Source organism: Opisthocomus hoazin, chromosome 5 (assembly GCF_030867145.1).
Source record: "Opisthocomus hoazin isolate bOpiHoa1 chromosome 5, bOpiHoa1.hap1, whole genome shotgun sequence".
Classification (NCBI taxonomy): Eukaryota; Metazoa; Chordata; class Aves; order Opisthocomiformes; family Opisthocomidae; genus Opisthocomus; species Opisthocomus hoazin.
This window is the reverse complement of record NC_134418.1, coordinates 64,172,693-64,186,312: the sequence shown is the minus strand read 5'-3', so window position 1 is coordinate 64,186,312 and position 13,620 is coordinate 64,172,693. Positions and strand designations below refer to the sequence as shown.

The 13,620-nt window shown below is 45.9% G+C and overlaps 1 protein-coding gene across 6 annotated transcripts in view; it reads right to left on the bottom strand.

Annotated features, from left to right (window-relative positions):
• FAM13A (family with sequence similarity 13 member A) overlaps positions 1-13,620 on the bottom strand; it is a 134,110-nt gene that overhangs the window by 53,087 nt on the left and 67,403 nt on the right. The window contains exon 1 of one of the 6 annotated variants that reach the window (XM_075421516.1): positions 7,409-7,499. The exons of 4 other annotated variants lie outside the window; for them this stretch is intronic. In XM_075421516.1, coding sequence (XP_075277631.1) covers positions 7,409-7,446 — 38 coding nt within the window. In that variant the 5' untranslated portion in view covers positions 7,447-7,499. Of the gene's footprint in view, positions 1-2,854; positions 2,906-7,408; positions 7,500-13,620 lie in introns of those variants that run through there. One more of the 6 variants, XM_075421517.1, reaches the window with a different exon arrangement.

Below are 13,620 nucleotides of genomic sequence, written 5' to 3'. Positions count from 1 at the left end.
CTGGCAAGCATGAAAAATGTACATGATGGGAATAATAAATGACTATCAGTTGATATTACACTATAAATGGGCTAGAAATTGGTTTAAAACCTTCCATGTAGGATTCTTTGTCACTATCACTCATACTACGCAGATTAAAAAACAACTGCTCACTTGTTTTTAAAACACCTTGTACTGAAGGGTTTATTAGTATTGCCAGGAAGCCCTTTCTATCATGCATCCTTACAAAAGAAAATGCTAGAAGTCACCAAGATATGTTTAACATTTAACTGCACTGTACTTGGACTGCATAATTCCTCTTCAGTTAAAGGGATATATGACCCATCCAGAAAGAAAGGAACTTAATACCTGGCACAGTGACCTGCAAACCAAGTCTGCTGTCTATAGTATGGAGGAATACAGAGAAAACAAGTAATTCTGATGTGCATTTCTTATATAGTCTCAATTTCTGCCCTGCCCAGCAAAATTTATCCATTAGGCAAGCAGGTTTTGTAGTAAATTAGATGTTGGGGTATTTTTTTTTTTTTTTTTTAACTCTCAAAGTTTTGTCCAGCTTTACGCACGCTTTATGGCCAGGAAGCACTGAAAGGATGAAATAACTACTTAAAAAAAAAAATAAATCTGTTATTTATTCAACTATCACTGATTACCTGGCCAGGCAGGTGAGTGCAAAATACAGTAGTCTCTTTCTTCTCAGACATACACATAACTCTCCTAAGAAAAGGGATTAAAACAGAAATGAATTGCTCTTTTTCATGCAATACTTGGGAGAGCAATTTCTCACACTCCTAAAGAACCTCTAAGTATCTGATCACTTCCTTCTTGCTAAAGACCAAAACAAATACCAGCCAAACTGAAAAAAACTTGTTCTCTTTATTTTACAGCTAAAGAAGTAATACTGTTACATTTGTGACCTCCACTGAGCTAACAAAAAAGTCTGTCAGACTGGAAGGAACGCCAATATCACCCACCAGTTAGTTTAGCACATCTTAGGATTTTCAGGCACATGTATTTTACAGTATTTACGCAACACACCCTTTCTGTCTCTAAAGAAGGAAAAAGGAAAGCTTGGGTGAAGTTGAACTGTTAAACGATGAATTTCAATTACAGAACCACAGTTACCTTTTTTGCCTTCCCCTTTTGCAACACGAATGTTACAGGCCACCGTTCACCCATGGCATTCTCAAATATGCAATGGCAGGTTTCCTTTTTTTTTTTTTTTTAATGTCTCAATCTTGCCCTTCAGAAAGAACAAGAACCGGCTCAGAAAATACTGAGCCCGTTCCAGAGATGAAGCTGTAAAACACCCACTTAGATGGAGGGTTCCCAATTTCTTTACATGCATATGGGATAGCCCTTATGGTATATGGACACCCCAGGTCAGAGGGCGGCTCAGGGCCCTTCCCCTTTGTTTTATTTGCACTTCATTATCAGCGGTTCTTCCGTCCTGGCTTGCTGGCGCTGGAACCTCCGTTGTAAAGCTACCGCTGCTTTCCTACTCTACATCAATTTTCAAAGGTTAAATGGGACATTCAGTCAATTAATTTAAAAAAAAATACGGATGTGTGGTCTTTTTTGTTTGTTTGTTTTTTACAATCATGAAAATGTACTTTGACTCAAGTGTCAACATTTTGCACCAGAGACGAAAGGCCTAGACACTGGCAGGGTCATGCTGCCCAGCCAAGGTCGTGTTTTCCTAGTGCCTTGCCATAGGCTCTATTTGTTCTGACCTCAAAAGTCAGATAAAGAAATGGCTTGCTTTCTATTCCACCACAGATATTGTGGACTCAAATGAAATTCATTATTTTTTAGTGAAAACAGTTTTTTCAGGCAATGAGATTGCTGCTTCTAATTTTAATGCAATTAAACTAAAAGGCATTGGAAATTCAGTGGTGTAAAATTACAAATGATATCAAAAGTTAATGCAGCTTTTGTGAGGAGGAGAAGGAAGGCTAAGCTTGGGTGACTTGCTAAGACTTCAAAGTTATCTCCCTCTTATTTTCTTCTCACCATTTAGAACCACTGTGCCACCTTGGATTAACAGACATGCCACTTTTGCAATTGCAGGGGATTTTAACAATACTGTTTATTTACTTATTCTGACATTTGACATTAACGATATTAAAAACAGCTTCAAGGAAGCCTCAATTTTGAGGCCACAGGAGCGCTTTTTGCTGAACGTCTTGTCTTATTCACAAATTTTTCAGTACTTCTTTCCCCCCCCCAAGTCATTTCCCCATAAAAGTTATTTCATGTTTGCGACAAATGCAAGATTGAAACTGCTCATGAAAATTTATTGCATACTTATTTTCTCAGTAGAGTGATTTACTCATAGTTTGTGCTTCACAGCAGTGGGTAAAAGGTAATGTCCTTGCAGATGAGAAATAACAGGCAATATAAGCTTCTTCCTTCAAATAAACTAAGAATATTGATTGAGGTATGTTATGCAAAAGAACAAAGAATAACATCACCCTTGCTGCAAGAGTAACCATAAATTTAATCTAACACGATAACACTGTGGTGATACAATGGTGATCATTAAAAATCAGCACTTACCATCAATTGTTGAGCAATGTCACGGTTGCTCTATACCCTTAATCAGAGGGGGATGGAGGAGGAATGCACTACACAGTAACTGTCTAGGAAACAAATGTTTAACAGCTATTTCTCTGTGAGAGTTATTTCCATGCAAGTATTTCAATTTCCCCTGAGGAGTAACTTTTATAGTCGAAACCGTAACATGTAATTTCAGATATTTATCTCCAGTCTTCACAATAGTTACACTTACACCTAACCATGCTTACCACTGAAATCAAGTTAAGCTCACGCTTAAGTATCTGTGTAAGCTACTCACCAAACGAGCCACATGTCAATATACTAGGCGGACAACCTGTCTTCTTTATTCTGAACTCACATACTCCGCAAAATATCTCCAATAACTTTGGTGGAGGTGGTTTGGTATTGGTTTAAATATTAATCTCCAAAGGATCTCGCTGGCTTCCCCAAAGCAGTGTTTTTCCTAAAGGTCTCTCAACTAAGTTATGTCTCAAGCCTGCGAGATCACAGTGTGCAGCAGTGTAACTGCAGGGTCGTAGAAAGGGACCTCTCTGGGGGAGAGTTCCCTGTTAGCCTTCAAAAGCCCATGCTTCTGTGTCCTCTTTTATCTGGCATTCAAAATGCCAATATTATTATTTCATGGACACAAGTTGATATGGATACAAAGGATCACTCTGTCACAAATCTGAGGAGCACGAACTATTTCTTGTTCTATTTTTCACAGTCAAGATTAAGGCATGAGTACCCAAGTCTAGAGCAGGAGCCTTTTAATTCTAGGAAACACTAACAGCCAGCACAGCCATACACATTGGGAATATACTGCATTATCCACAGGCACAACTGCGCAGGCTATGCATGAGGGGCACTGAGATTGAGGCATGTTGCCTGAATGGAAAAAAAAAAAAATACACTGAAGCCTCTTTGCACACCTCCTCCCACTTCAAAGCAACATCAGAGAAGCGGCAGGCTATCCCACGGCAAGCTGAAATGAGCAGAACTTCTTGCTGATAAAATGCCACTGTGAGAGGCTGATTTTCCATTTATATTAACATATCTGAATCTAGTGGAACCCTTGACAGCATAATTTTGTGTAATTATTTTCTACTCACTATCCTCTTGGACTGCAAATATGTTTATCTTCTATAAAATGACGTCAATGTTAAACAGCTGGCTTTTGTTGTTTTACTTCTTAAACTAGTTGGGGCTTATTATGAAAGACAGGGCAGTGTCTTTTCTTTTACTTGTGGTTTGGCAATAGTCCTCAATAGGATAAAACTAGAAAATGGGTCAGAAAGAGGCGGAATGAATGTACCAGCCAAAGTCTCACCTCTTCTCAGAATTTAACAGTGTGAAGTTGCATAACACACACATACCTGTTGCATTATAATAGTGAAGAACTGTTACTAGGTTACCAGTGATTTTTATTTCAGGATTGTTTGCTAACAGCTTGCACGCTTCAAATAAAGTTATCTAGGAGCCCAGTTTTTAGGTAAATACTCATATTTTCTTGCTTAATCAGGTGGACACCCCGGAGGCAAACACCACAGAAAATGTCCACATCAATTTCCTCTTTTAGTCAGAGCCCCCCCTGCCCAACCAGTGGTACCCAGGAAGAGCTTCCACAGGCTCCTACACCCGTCACACCACAGCTGTGACAAGACACGGTACCCAGCTGTGGGGTATTTGTGAGCCTGGAAGGCCAAAAATTCACAGAGCATCTTGTGATAGGCTACGACTATGACTTGAGGAAGATGAGAACAACAGATTTGAATTCCTCTTCATTCTTCCACCAGAAAAAACATCCAACCAAAACCAAACCAACCTAACAAAATCAGCTACAAGTTCTCTCCACCCTCAGAACACACTTCACTTCACATACATACTCCAGAACATACTTCACTCGGCCTTGTCAAGCACTCCCAGTACTTTGGATAGAAAGTGATAATGAAGTCCAAAGGATCAGACTTATTTACGATACTTGACACACACAAATGCTCGCTAATCTGTTCAAGAGAACACTGAGGCCATTCCAAAAAAAAGAAGAAAATGTGGTGGAATACAAATGGTGTTCTCAGGCTAACATACTTATTTGTGGAAGACCCCAAGCAAACAGTAAGGTAAATCAAACAACCCTGACGATGACTGCAAGCGAGACAGCCCACGCAGACAACTGCTGCTGTACAGGTTAGAAACAGATCAGTCGCACTCCCTACCTCCACCAGATGCACTTCCTAAAAATGTTTGTGATGGCTTCACTCTTCCTCTGCCTTGATTTGTTTCAGCAAAGTGCAAGGTGAGAGAGGCCACTGATCACAAACCAGGCCCGAGTGAGTACCTGCCTTCCTCATCTGCTACGGAAACCGGCAGATGCGATTGGCAAAGGCGGCTGTCACAGGTTTCAGCTTTGCACAGTTTTTGTTAAAGCTGTAATAGACTGGGCTAGAATAAATGAATTAAAACATAAATTAACAGCATTAGTCATGCTCTAACTAGGCATCCAGGTTATTAAAGTAAGTTAATGCCATTCAGAAAACATGTTAGCCTATTAGCAATAGAAGAGACAATTACTGGTGGATACGTTGTTGGAAAATCAGTAATGCCACTCATGGGACGTCCACAGGTGCCTTTTACAGTGCTTGGGCAATATAGTACCTACTACAGTGGAGGGTTCTACACAGTTGGCCTTCTACCTCTCCCCATGCAATGAAACACCACCCTGACGTCCCCATTATCACTCCCTCGCAGCAGGCCGCCAAATCCCAGCACGTGCCATTCCACAGACATCTGTATATAGAATAAAATGACACCGTATAGTACAGGTGGCTCTATGCAAGCACATTATACGATTTTTAGGAAGACAGACTCACAGCTTTCAGATACCTTGGTGGATACAACACTTTGCCACTCTAGTGATAAATGCTATTTAAATGTCACAGCTTCTTAAGCAGAGCCTTCCTCCCTCTCCCCAGTTTTACACACCACCACGCAGAGATGCACTCGTACTGCTTCGGCACAGGAGGGTTCCCGTGGCAGGCACAGCGCAGCCAGCTGGCGACCCAAAGAGAGCACCGAGCGGGGCACCTGCAGCAGGTGGGCAGCAGGGAGTTTATCCGCCCAGGAAGGTGATACTCATAAATGTAAAGGGCATCAAAGGGAACCAAGTGCGATCGCTGCTGGCAGCTCCGTCCCTTTCTCGAGAGGGAAAGAGGGTGCTCTCAGTTTGAGCTGCCGCACCTGGAGGTTGCTGCCAGTCTGCCTGAGACCCAGCGACAGCAACAGGGCACAGCGAGTTGTCCATGCCCCCAGCTGAGCAGCAGCCTTGGCCCATCCACCACGCAGGAACCACAAGCATATCGCTATGCGCGCTGGTACTAACCACTATCAGGCATCCACTCTCCTGAATCTGAAAAAAAACCGCCTGAAGCCAGCAAGACCCTCTTCCATGGCAAAACTCTGCACTAAGAAGGGAGAAGACAGCGTTCCAAGGGGAAGAATGGGAAAACAACGGTGCAACCTGAAGAATGCCGCTGTCAAGCGATCTGGGAGTCTGCTTGTCAGCCCCTAAGCCCAAAGAAAGTTAGGTGTTAAAAGTATAGTATACGCATCCTAAAAATAGATCAAGGAGATGGAAAAGAAGCCAGAAATTTGTGAATCATTTTTTTTAACTGCAAAGCTCAAACAACTGTGGACAATGCTCAAGGTTTAATGGAAGCCTGAAGAAAAATCTTCAGTTTTAAAGTGCAGAGTGCATTTCTAACTGATGGAGAGTTAATCCTTGCAACAACAAAAAACAAAGAGTCTAATTAGAGCTGCCCTGTGAAACCTCTCTTTCCCTGGGGTGAATAGGCAAGAGCACAACAACAACCACTTGTTCTGACCTCCCCTAGGATGGGAACGCAAAAAGGTTAAAAATATTACTGAGATTGGTCCTTCAAATAGGAACGGTGCACTACGGCTACTTCTTTGAGACATTCAACCCGCATCTCTCTTTCTCTGCAGTCATCAGCATGGAACCCTGCGACTGCATCACTGCAACAGGGGCTTCCTCCACATCGATCTGCAGAGGACCCCATGCTTCGTCGAGACAGTAACAGTCTGGGCAGCAATTTCAGGTACTGTTTTATAACGTTCAAGCGAGCAGCAACTCCGCGGCTCCTGCTGAAGCAGCACCACTGCAGTGCTGCAACCGCACGACAAATGACCTCCTCGCTGTTTTATCGATGGCATAAACACCAATGTTCAGCCCCTTCGAATAAGGAGGTATGGAAGGCGTAATTTTGAGAGCGCGATCAGAAACACAAGAATCGCGACTCGGAGACGGAGCCGTGCGCGCCGCTCCCCGCCCGGCAGCGGGTGCGCGCCCCGCCGCTCGCAGGGCCGGCCCGCAGCCATCCCCGCCGTCCCGGCCGCGGCCGAAGGGAGGTCTGTCGCGACACCCTGGCAGCAGAACAGCCCTTCATCCTCCGAAAACCAAAGCCCCCGCCCGTGCGGCGCAGAGGCGGGCCGCGCCGGGTGCCTGAGCGGGCGGCCGCAGGTGGGTGCGCACAGGGGGGGGTGCTCCCCCGCTGCGGCCAAGCGCCGGGGAGGAGAGGTTTGCCCGGGAGCCGCCAGCCCCCCACCGCCCGCCGGCGGCAGATGGCCCCGCAGCACCCAGACCCCCCAAGCCCCCGAGCTGCTCCCACCCCGCAAGGAGGCAGCCGGAGGTTCCCCCCCGGGGCCCCGTTAAGACACCGACCCGTTCCCCTGCCCGCACCCCCCGCTCCCGGCAGGGCCGGAGCCCCGGCCGCCCCCCGCGCCATGCTGCCGGCCCCGGCCCCGCGTCGGGCCGGGTGCCGCCGCAGCGGACACGTACCTCTGCAGGGGCATGACTTCGCAAGCCATGCTGGCCATGGGGCCGCCGGCCGCCCTCCCGCCGCGCCCGCAGCGCTGCCAGCCGCGGGGAGCCGCCGGCGCGGCCCGGCCCCGGGGAGGGGCGAAGGGCCCGCCGGCCCCGGGTTGGCGGCTGACGGCGGCCCGCCCCGCCGCAGCGGGCCCCGACCCGGCCCCGTCTCGCCGCCGCCGGGCAGCGAGGGGCACCCGGGCCGGCCCGGGCCCCGGCCGATACGGGCTAAGCAGCAGCGGCTGCTGATGTCCGGCTGGTCCCGGACCTGCAAGAAATGCCACAAGCTGAGGGCTGACGACCACAGGACACCTCTCAACAAAAACACCCCCTTTTGTACCCCACAAGGTCTTCTGTACTCCTTTAGGAACTGCAAACACCCCCCTCCACCCCCCATGTCACCCGGGGTGCAGCGTGGCCACCCCCAGCCTCCCCGGGCCCTCTCAGCACGCACCGGGCCCGCCTGAAGCTCCACGACGCCATCGCCGCGCGCCGCACCAAGCCACGCCGCTGCGCACGCGGGCCTTCGACACGCGGAGAGGCCCACAGCGGCTGGCACAACCGGGCCTCTGAACCTACCGTCCCTCCGCATTGCGGCAGCTGCTGCTGGGGTTCAGAGGGTTTGCGCCGCAGTTCTCCAACAGATCTGGACACGCAGCAGAGAGGAGCGCGTAAGAACTCTTAACGTTGAAACGAAGAGATAAGCGTTGGAGAAGCCAAACTTATTTTTACTGACGTTCCCAGTGGGCCACCTTCAAGCACGCCTGCTTCTACCTGACCAAATACTGCTCTGAAACCACAGATCACACCATTTCATTTGGCGGCACTTCGGGACTGGGAAGAGCGGTAACAAAAGAACCCCACACAACGGGTGTGCCACTTTCCAGGACGTAGCAGCCTTGGAAAACAAGCAGTAAAACATCGCTAAGAAGGTGTTGCAGTGATGGCTGCTGAAGAAGCATATCCAAAGTTTTATTTTTCACCTTTGCACCTCCTCTGCCCAGAACACCTAAGGAATCGCCCTCAAGTTCCCCTGACATCGGTCAGAAACACCTCTGCTGCTGCCCGACCTGTGAACAACGTTACCGCATTGCAGGCTTTATGCGACGGGAACAATCTCAAACTGGTAAAGGGGCATAAGGGAATGGATCCTTTCAACATTTTAGGTGGTACAAGCCTAATGGCTAGTTCTGGAACAGCTGGACATGCCAATCTTCAAAAATTCAAGACGATGTTAACAACACCGTCACCCTCAACCCCAGTGAGGACTGGCACTGGTTTGGGAGAAAGCTGTGGCAAGAGCTTAGTACCTGCATGTTTAAGACTGCCATACGGATGAAGGTCATGTGAATTAGACATGAGCCACAGCAGCTTTCTGGAGAAGCAGCAGACCCTCCGGTTAGCAGAAGGGTATCGGACATTTCACAGGGATGCCTAACAGATCCTGACCTTTGTCAGCAGGAGTCGGGGGTGTTTGTGGTGGAAAACAAAAGCAGCGGGCAGCTGCAGCCTCAGAAAGCGGTGGCATGGAGCAGAGACGCAGAGGTCAGTTGAGAAGCGGCTCCGCTTCAGCAGGCTGGACTGTCTAATATTTGCTCCTGTCAGCAGGCTGACTGGAAGAAGCGCGCTAGCAATGCTTCTGCCCATTGCCTCGGCACAAGCCTGTTCTGCTGCGCCGCCGTCACGCCGGGCACGGCACAGGGCCCCTTTTTAGGAGAGTCAGCAATTGCTGATAAAGCACTCTGCCATCACGGATCTGGGCTGCTCTTATCTGCGGCAATTAAAGGAGTATCTTGATGACTTCCTGTTAAATTAAATGCTCCATATGTGCTCTTAAGCAACTAAAACCATGAGAGAAAGATTTTACTCCGATACATAAAACTGCCTCAGTATAGAACAATAGCACCTTGTACTGTTTCACAATTTGACAATAAATCAAATTGCCTCTTCCTGGCCAGCCTGTTTTTATACACACACAATTATTCATAGTTTATTACACTTCTATAAACTGAGTGTTACCATCAGGATGGTAATGCCAATAAAAAAAAAATTAATTTTCCACATTTAACTAAGGACCCATCTACATGGGCAAGGAGTCAGCTTGCTGAATAAACAGAAGTGGAATAACTCAAATAACCGCTGTACTTTGAATTTACACCCCAGCTATTTTGTTGTAACTTCCATGGGACTTGCCCATACAAATGAGTTTAAAAGCACTAAGATCCTTGACAAAGAATTCACTGACAAAAAGAGATGCTGTAATAACCAGAAAGATTAATTTATGAATTAGCATCAATGAAGAAGGTCAGTTCATGGCATGGTGCTAAAACCAACCAGATGCCTTGGGAGAACACTGAAGTTGCCCAGGGCTCCCTGTGCCATCAGCACCTTCAGATCCACTTTCTGTTTCTGTTCTCTTCTTTCGGAGTCACCTCAGTGGGGTACCAGTTCTCTTCTCTCCTTCTCCGTCTGCCTCTACCATCGCCAAAAACATCCTGCCTAGGAAGAGGCACCCCAGCTCACGTTTCCCTGCACGCCCCCTGGCACGCACCTCCAACACCCATTAGAAGAAAGGAGATCAAAGATGGAAAAATGCAGCTGGTGGACTTTTGCTAGCACTGCCGGTTTCCCAAGGTTTTAATCGTTTCTGGAGCAGCTGTAGGTATTGGAATATAAGATTTTTAATACGGAGGAATGTCAAACAGGGTGAAATTTAAAAAGCACTTTGGGGCACAGTGGCCAACTGTCGGTAAGAGCAGTAGTACCTGCTACTCAAACGGCGGGAAATCGCCCCACGATGCATGTCACCATACTTCAGTTTGCATCGCCTCTGTGGGCCCTCTGAATCCCTCACCTTGCTAAATGAACTCACGACTCCTTAGTTCTTCACCTCCCCTGTTCATGGGTACAGACCACAAGCAACGTATTTGTGGCACAAAGTAGGCAGACAAAAGCTGCCCGAAAACTGCAGTCTTATCTCCAAACAATTCCACTTCCTTCTCACAGACGTTTATGTTAAGGCCAGCCTGCGACTCAACAGATGCAGGAATTCCTTCCCTCCCACCCCCCCCCCTCCCCGCCCTCTTACACGCTTTTAAACTTGCATAATTCAAGCTGCATTATCACATATAAAACCTGGGATTATACAACGTTTTGTTTTGGATTTGTTTGTACTTGTTGTTCTCCCATGTTAAACATGGAAAACAAGATCTCTTCTGCAAGGTTTATACAGCTCTTGCATTCCTATTGCTCAGAAAGGCCAAACTCATCTGTTGGCAGCAACAACACGCGGCAACGGCTGTTTATGGCACCACCAACCATACACACTGAGGATGGGGAGAAACCCCCTCTCTCAGGACAGGCACAGCATCCCCTCCACTGACTGTATGCTCCCTAGTGTATTGTAAATACCTCAGGAAAATAGACAGCAAATAGCAATAAAAATGGTAAAGCCCCCTAAAATATCAACACATACCACCACACTTCAGCACCTACGCCAGGGCAACACCTGGGTTCAAATTTCTTACTGAGGTTCAACAAAGGAAAAAAAGACATTGGCTGGAACTAAACATGAATAATCACTTTTCTCCACCACCATCGAAGTTTAAAGAATGAACACACGTTTGGAAAGGAAGTCTCCTGTCAATCATCATTACAGAATTGCTTTCTCCTCTTTCTTTCCCTAGTTGCACACCAAGTAATTTTCTCAGCATATAAAGCAACAAGAGAAGAGGATCTGTGAGCAGCACCAGAGGACACAAGATATAAGTGAACTAGATAACAGATTTTATGAGGATGTAGCTGTGTCTGCCTCCTGAAAAGCAGTTATCCCTTGCCTCACTGCACTGTCATACAGAAATTAGATACTATTTTTGAAAAAAAAAGAAAAAATAGTATCTTGCCTGGTCTGATAAAATCTGAGTGTTTTTAAGATGCTGGCGTTCTGCTCAATATCATCAACGCATTCCCACAGTGTTTACCAAGTTACACAATAATTCCCACCGGCAGAAACATGAAATACCAAGCAAAGATATCATCAGACTGAAAACTGAAGAACGTACTTTTCAATACAACACCAATACAAAATTTTAAATGCCGTTACTTATGTACACACACATGCAATGATACATGCATTTTTCTCTTCACAGTATCTGTGCATACAAAGATCTGCAATTATAAATTATAAATACTCTGGAAAATCTCCCGCAGGCCAGAAGATTTGTGTGCACACATGAAATAAGCAAGTCACATGTAAATAGAAACCATATTTGGAAACCCTAGCCCTTCATGTCCAAACAAAGCAGACAGATGATTAAACAGGCCCTGTCCAAAAGAGCAGAAACGGGGAGAAACAGCAACTAATTTGTCAAAGCCATAATTTAGTAAAAGGAGAATCCTGTGAAAGGGAGTAAGTACTAACAGTGACTTCCCAAGGCTGGTACTCAGCCCTGTATCACCTAATGCTTTTATCGATGATCTGAAAGGAAATATAAAATAATATTGGTGGTTCTTTTTGTATGTTCTGTGCAAGCCAGCATTAGCAGTTTCAGTACAGCCATACAGGAGTCAAATCTGGGAACTGTACGCAAGATGACGGGTCCTACTGGGGGATACAACATCACGCCACAAGCCCTGAGTGACTGTCCGGACAAAGAAATTAACATCGTCCTCGGAGGCATCAGCATGGATACTGCATGGAAAGGGTGTATTATGTCTGTATTTCCTGCTGGGGTGGTTACTATAGAAGACTCTGACCAGTTCAGGAATTCTCATTCTCAAGAAAGTTGTGAAAAATTGGAGAGTGCTCAGAGACAACCCATGAAGAGAACACAAGGATTAAACTCCATACTTTCAGTGCTTTTCAAATAAAACAGCCTATGTATGCTGTAAATATTAATATTTGACCCAGTACTCACAAGCTGAACAAGATCTAATGGCTGGGAGTCAAAGCCAGGCAAATTATGACTAGAAATGAGAGATTTTTAAACGGTGAGGATAACTAACTACTGACACAATTCATCAAAGATGGTGAATTTTTAACATTATTAGAACTTACAGTAGCCTCTGTTTAGGAACACCAAAGCTTAGATAAACTGCCCAGATGTAGTTTGCTGAATTCTCTGATGCATTTTCTTAACTAACATTCCTCTTGTCCAAAAGAGAAGCAGGTTGCTCTCAGCTGACTTCATTTTACCCCTTTCATTTTTCACACTGGCATAGAAATACAAGTATTGTTGGCATATCCTTGGGGAATATACTGGTGCTTTGCACTGTACCTCTTCTGTTCCTTCCTGCAACTTGGAGACCACATTACCTTTTAAACAAAGCTAGTTAAAATCTGTTAAGGAGGAAACACATTCCAGAATTGTTACTTAAACTTTCTGGGACAAGAGAAGAGTAAACACCAAGCTGAAAGCTTCTCAGAGCTCCTGATCTCAGCCAACAGACAAGCATGCAAGCACGCTTCCCACCGAGAGGGACACCCCAGCCTCCCAGGAGACGTGGATTAACTGCTGTGGCTGCTCTTCGTTAAGTAGTAGTGTCCCTCGCAAGCACTGCCATACCTGCCCGTCAGCCGCTTTAACTTGTTCCAAAGGACTCTCACCCCATGGGATAGCCCAGAAATTATTTCTTGGCCTCCCTCCTGGAGAAGGGGGAGGATTGGGAGTAGGTTCCTAAAGGGTTTTCTGGGAAAGCATCAAGTAATGAATGGTTATGCCAGCTAATCTGCTGTGGGAACAAGGCAAAGCATGCTGTGCAACAGGTCACTAGGTTCTTCATTTGCACCAGTTAGTTCAAGTGCCAGAGCACGGGAGAGCAACCAAACAGGCAGGAGTCTGGTCATGTACAAATTATTTTCAAAGCAGGCTTTTTCCAAAGCTCTGCTAATCTAACGAAATTCCTACATATTAATGTCTATTGAAATTTCTCCCACTCCTCTAAACCATTATTTTTACAAAACGGTATGAACAAAGATCCTTCAAAAATTCAGCTGTTTCAGACCAATGAAAACGTCTGCCATAGAAAACACTGAAGAAAAAGCATTAATTTGTCAGCAAAAAGATTCAAAACATTTTTAAATGAGCCCTTCGTACTATTCCCTCCCAAAACCACCACTGGATTCACACTTTCCCACCTTCCAAAACATCCTTCCAATCCGCTACAAAATTACTCTCCTTCAAACT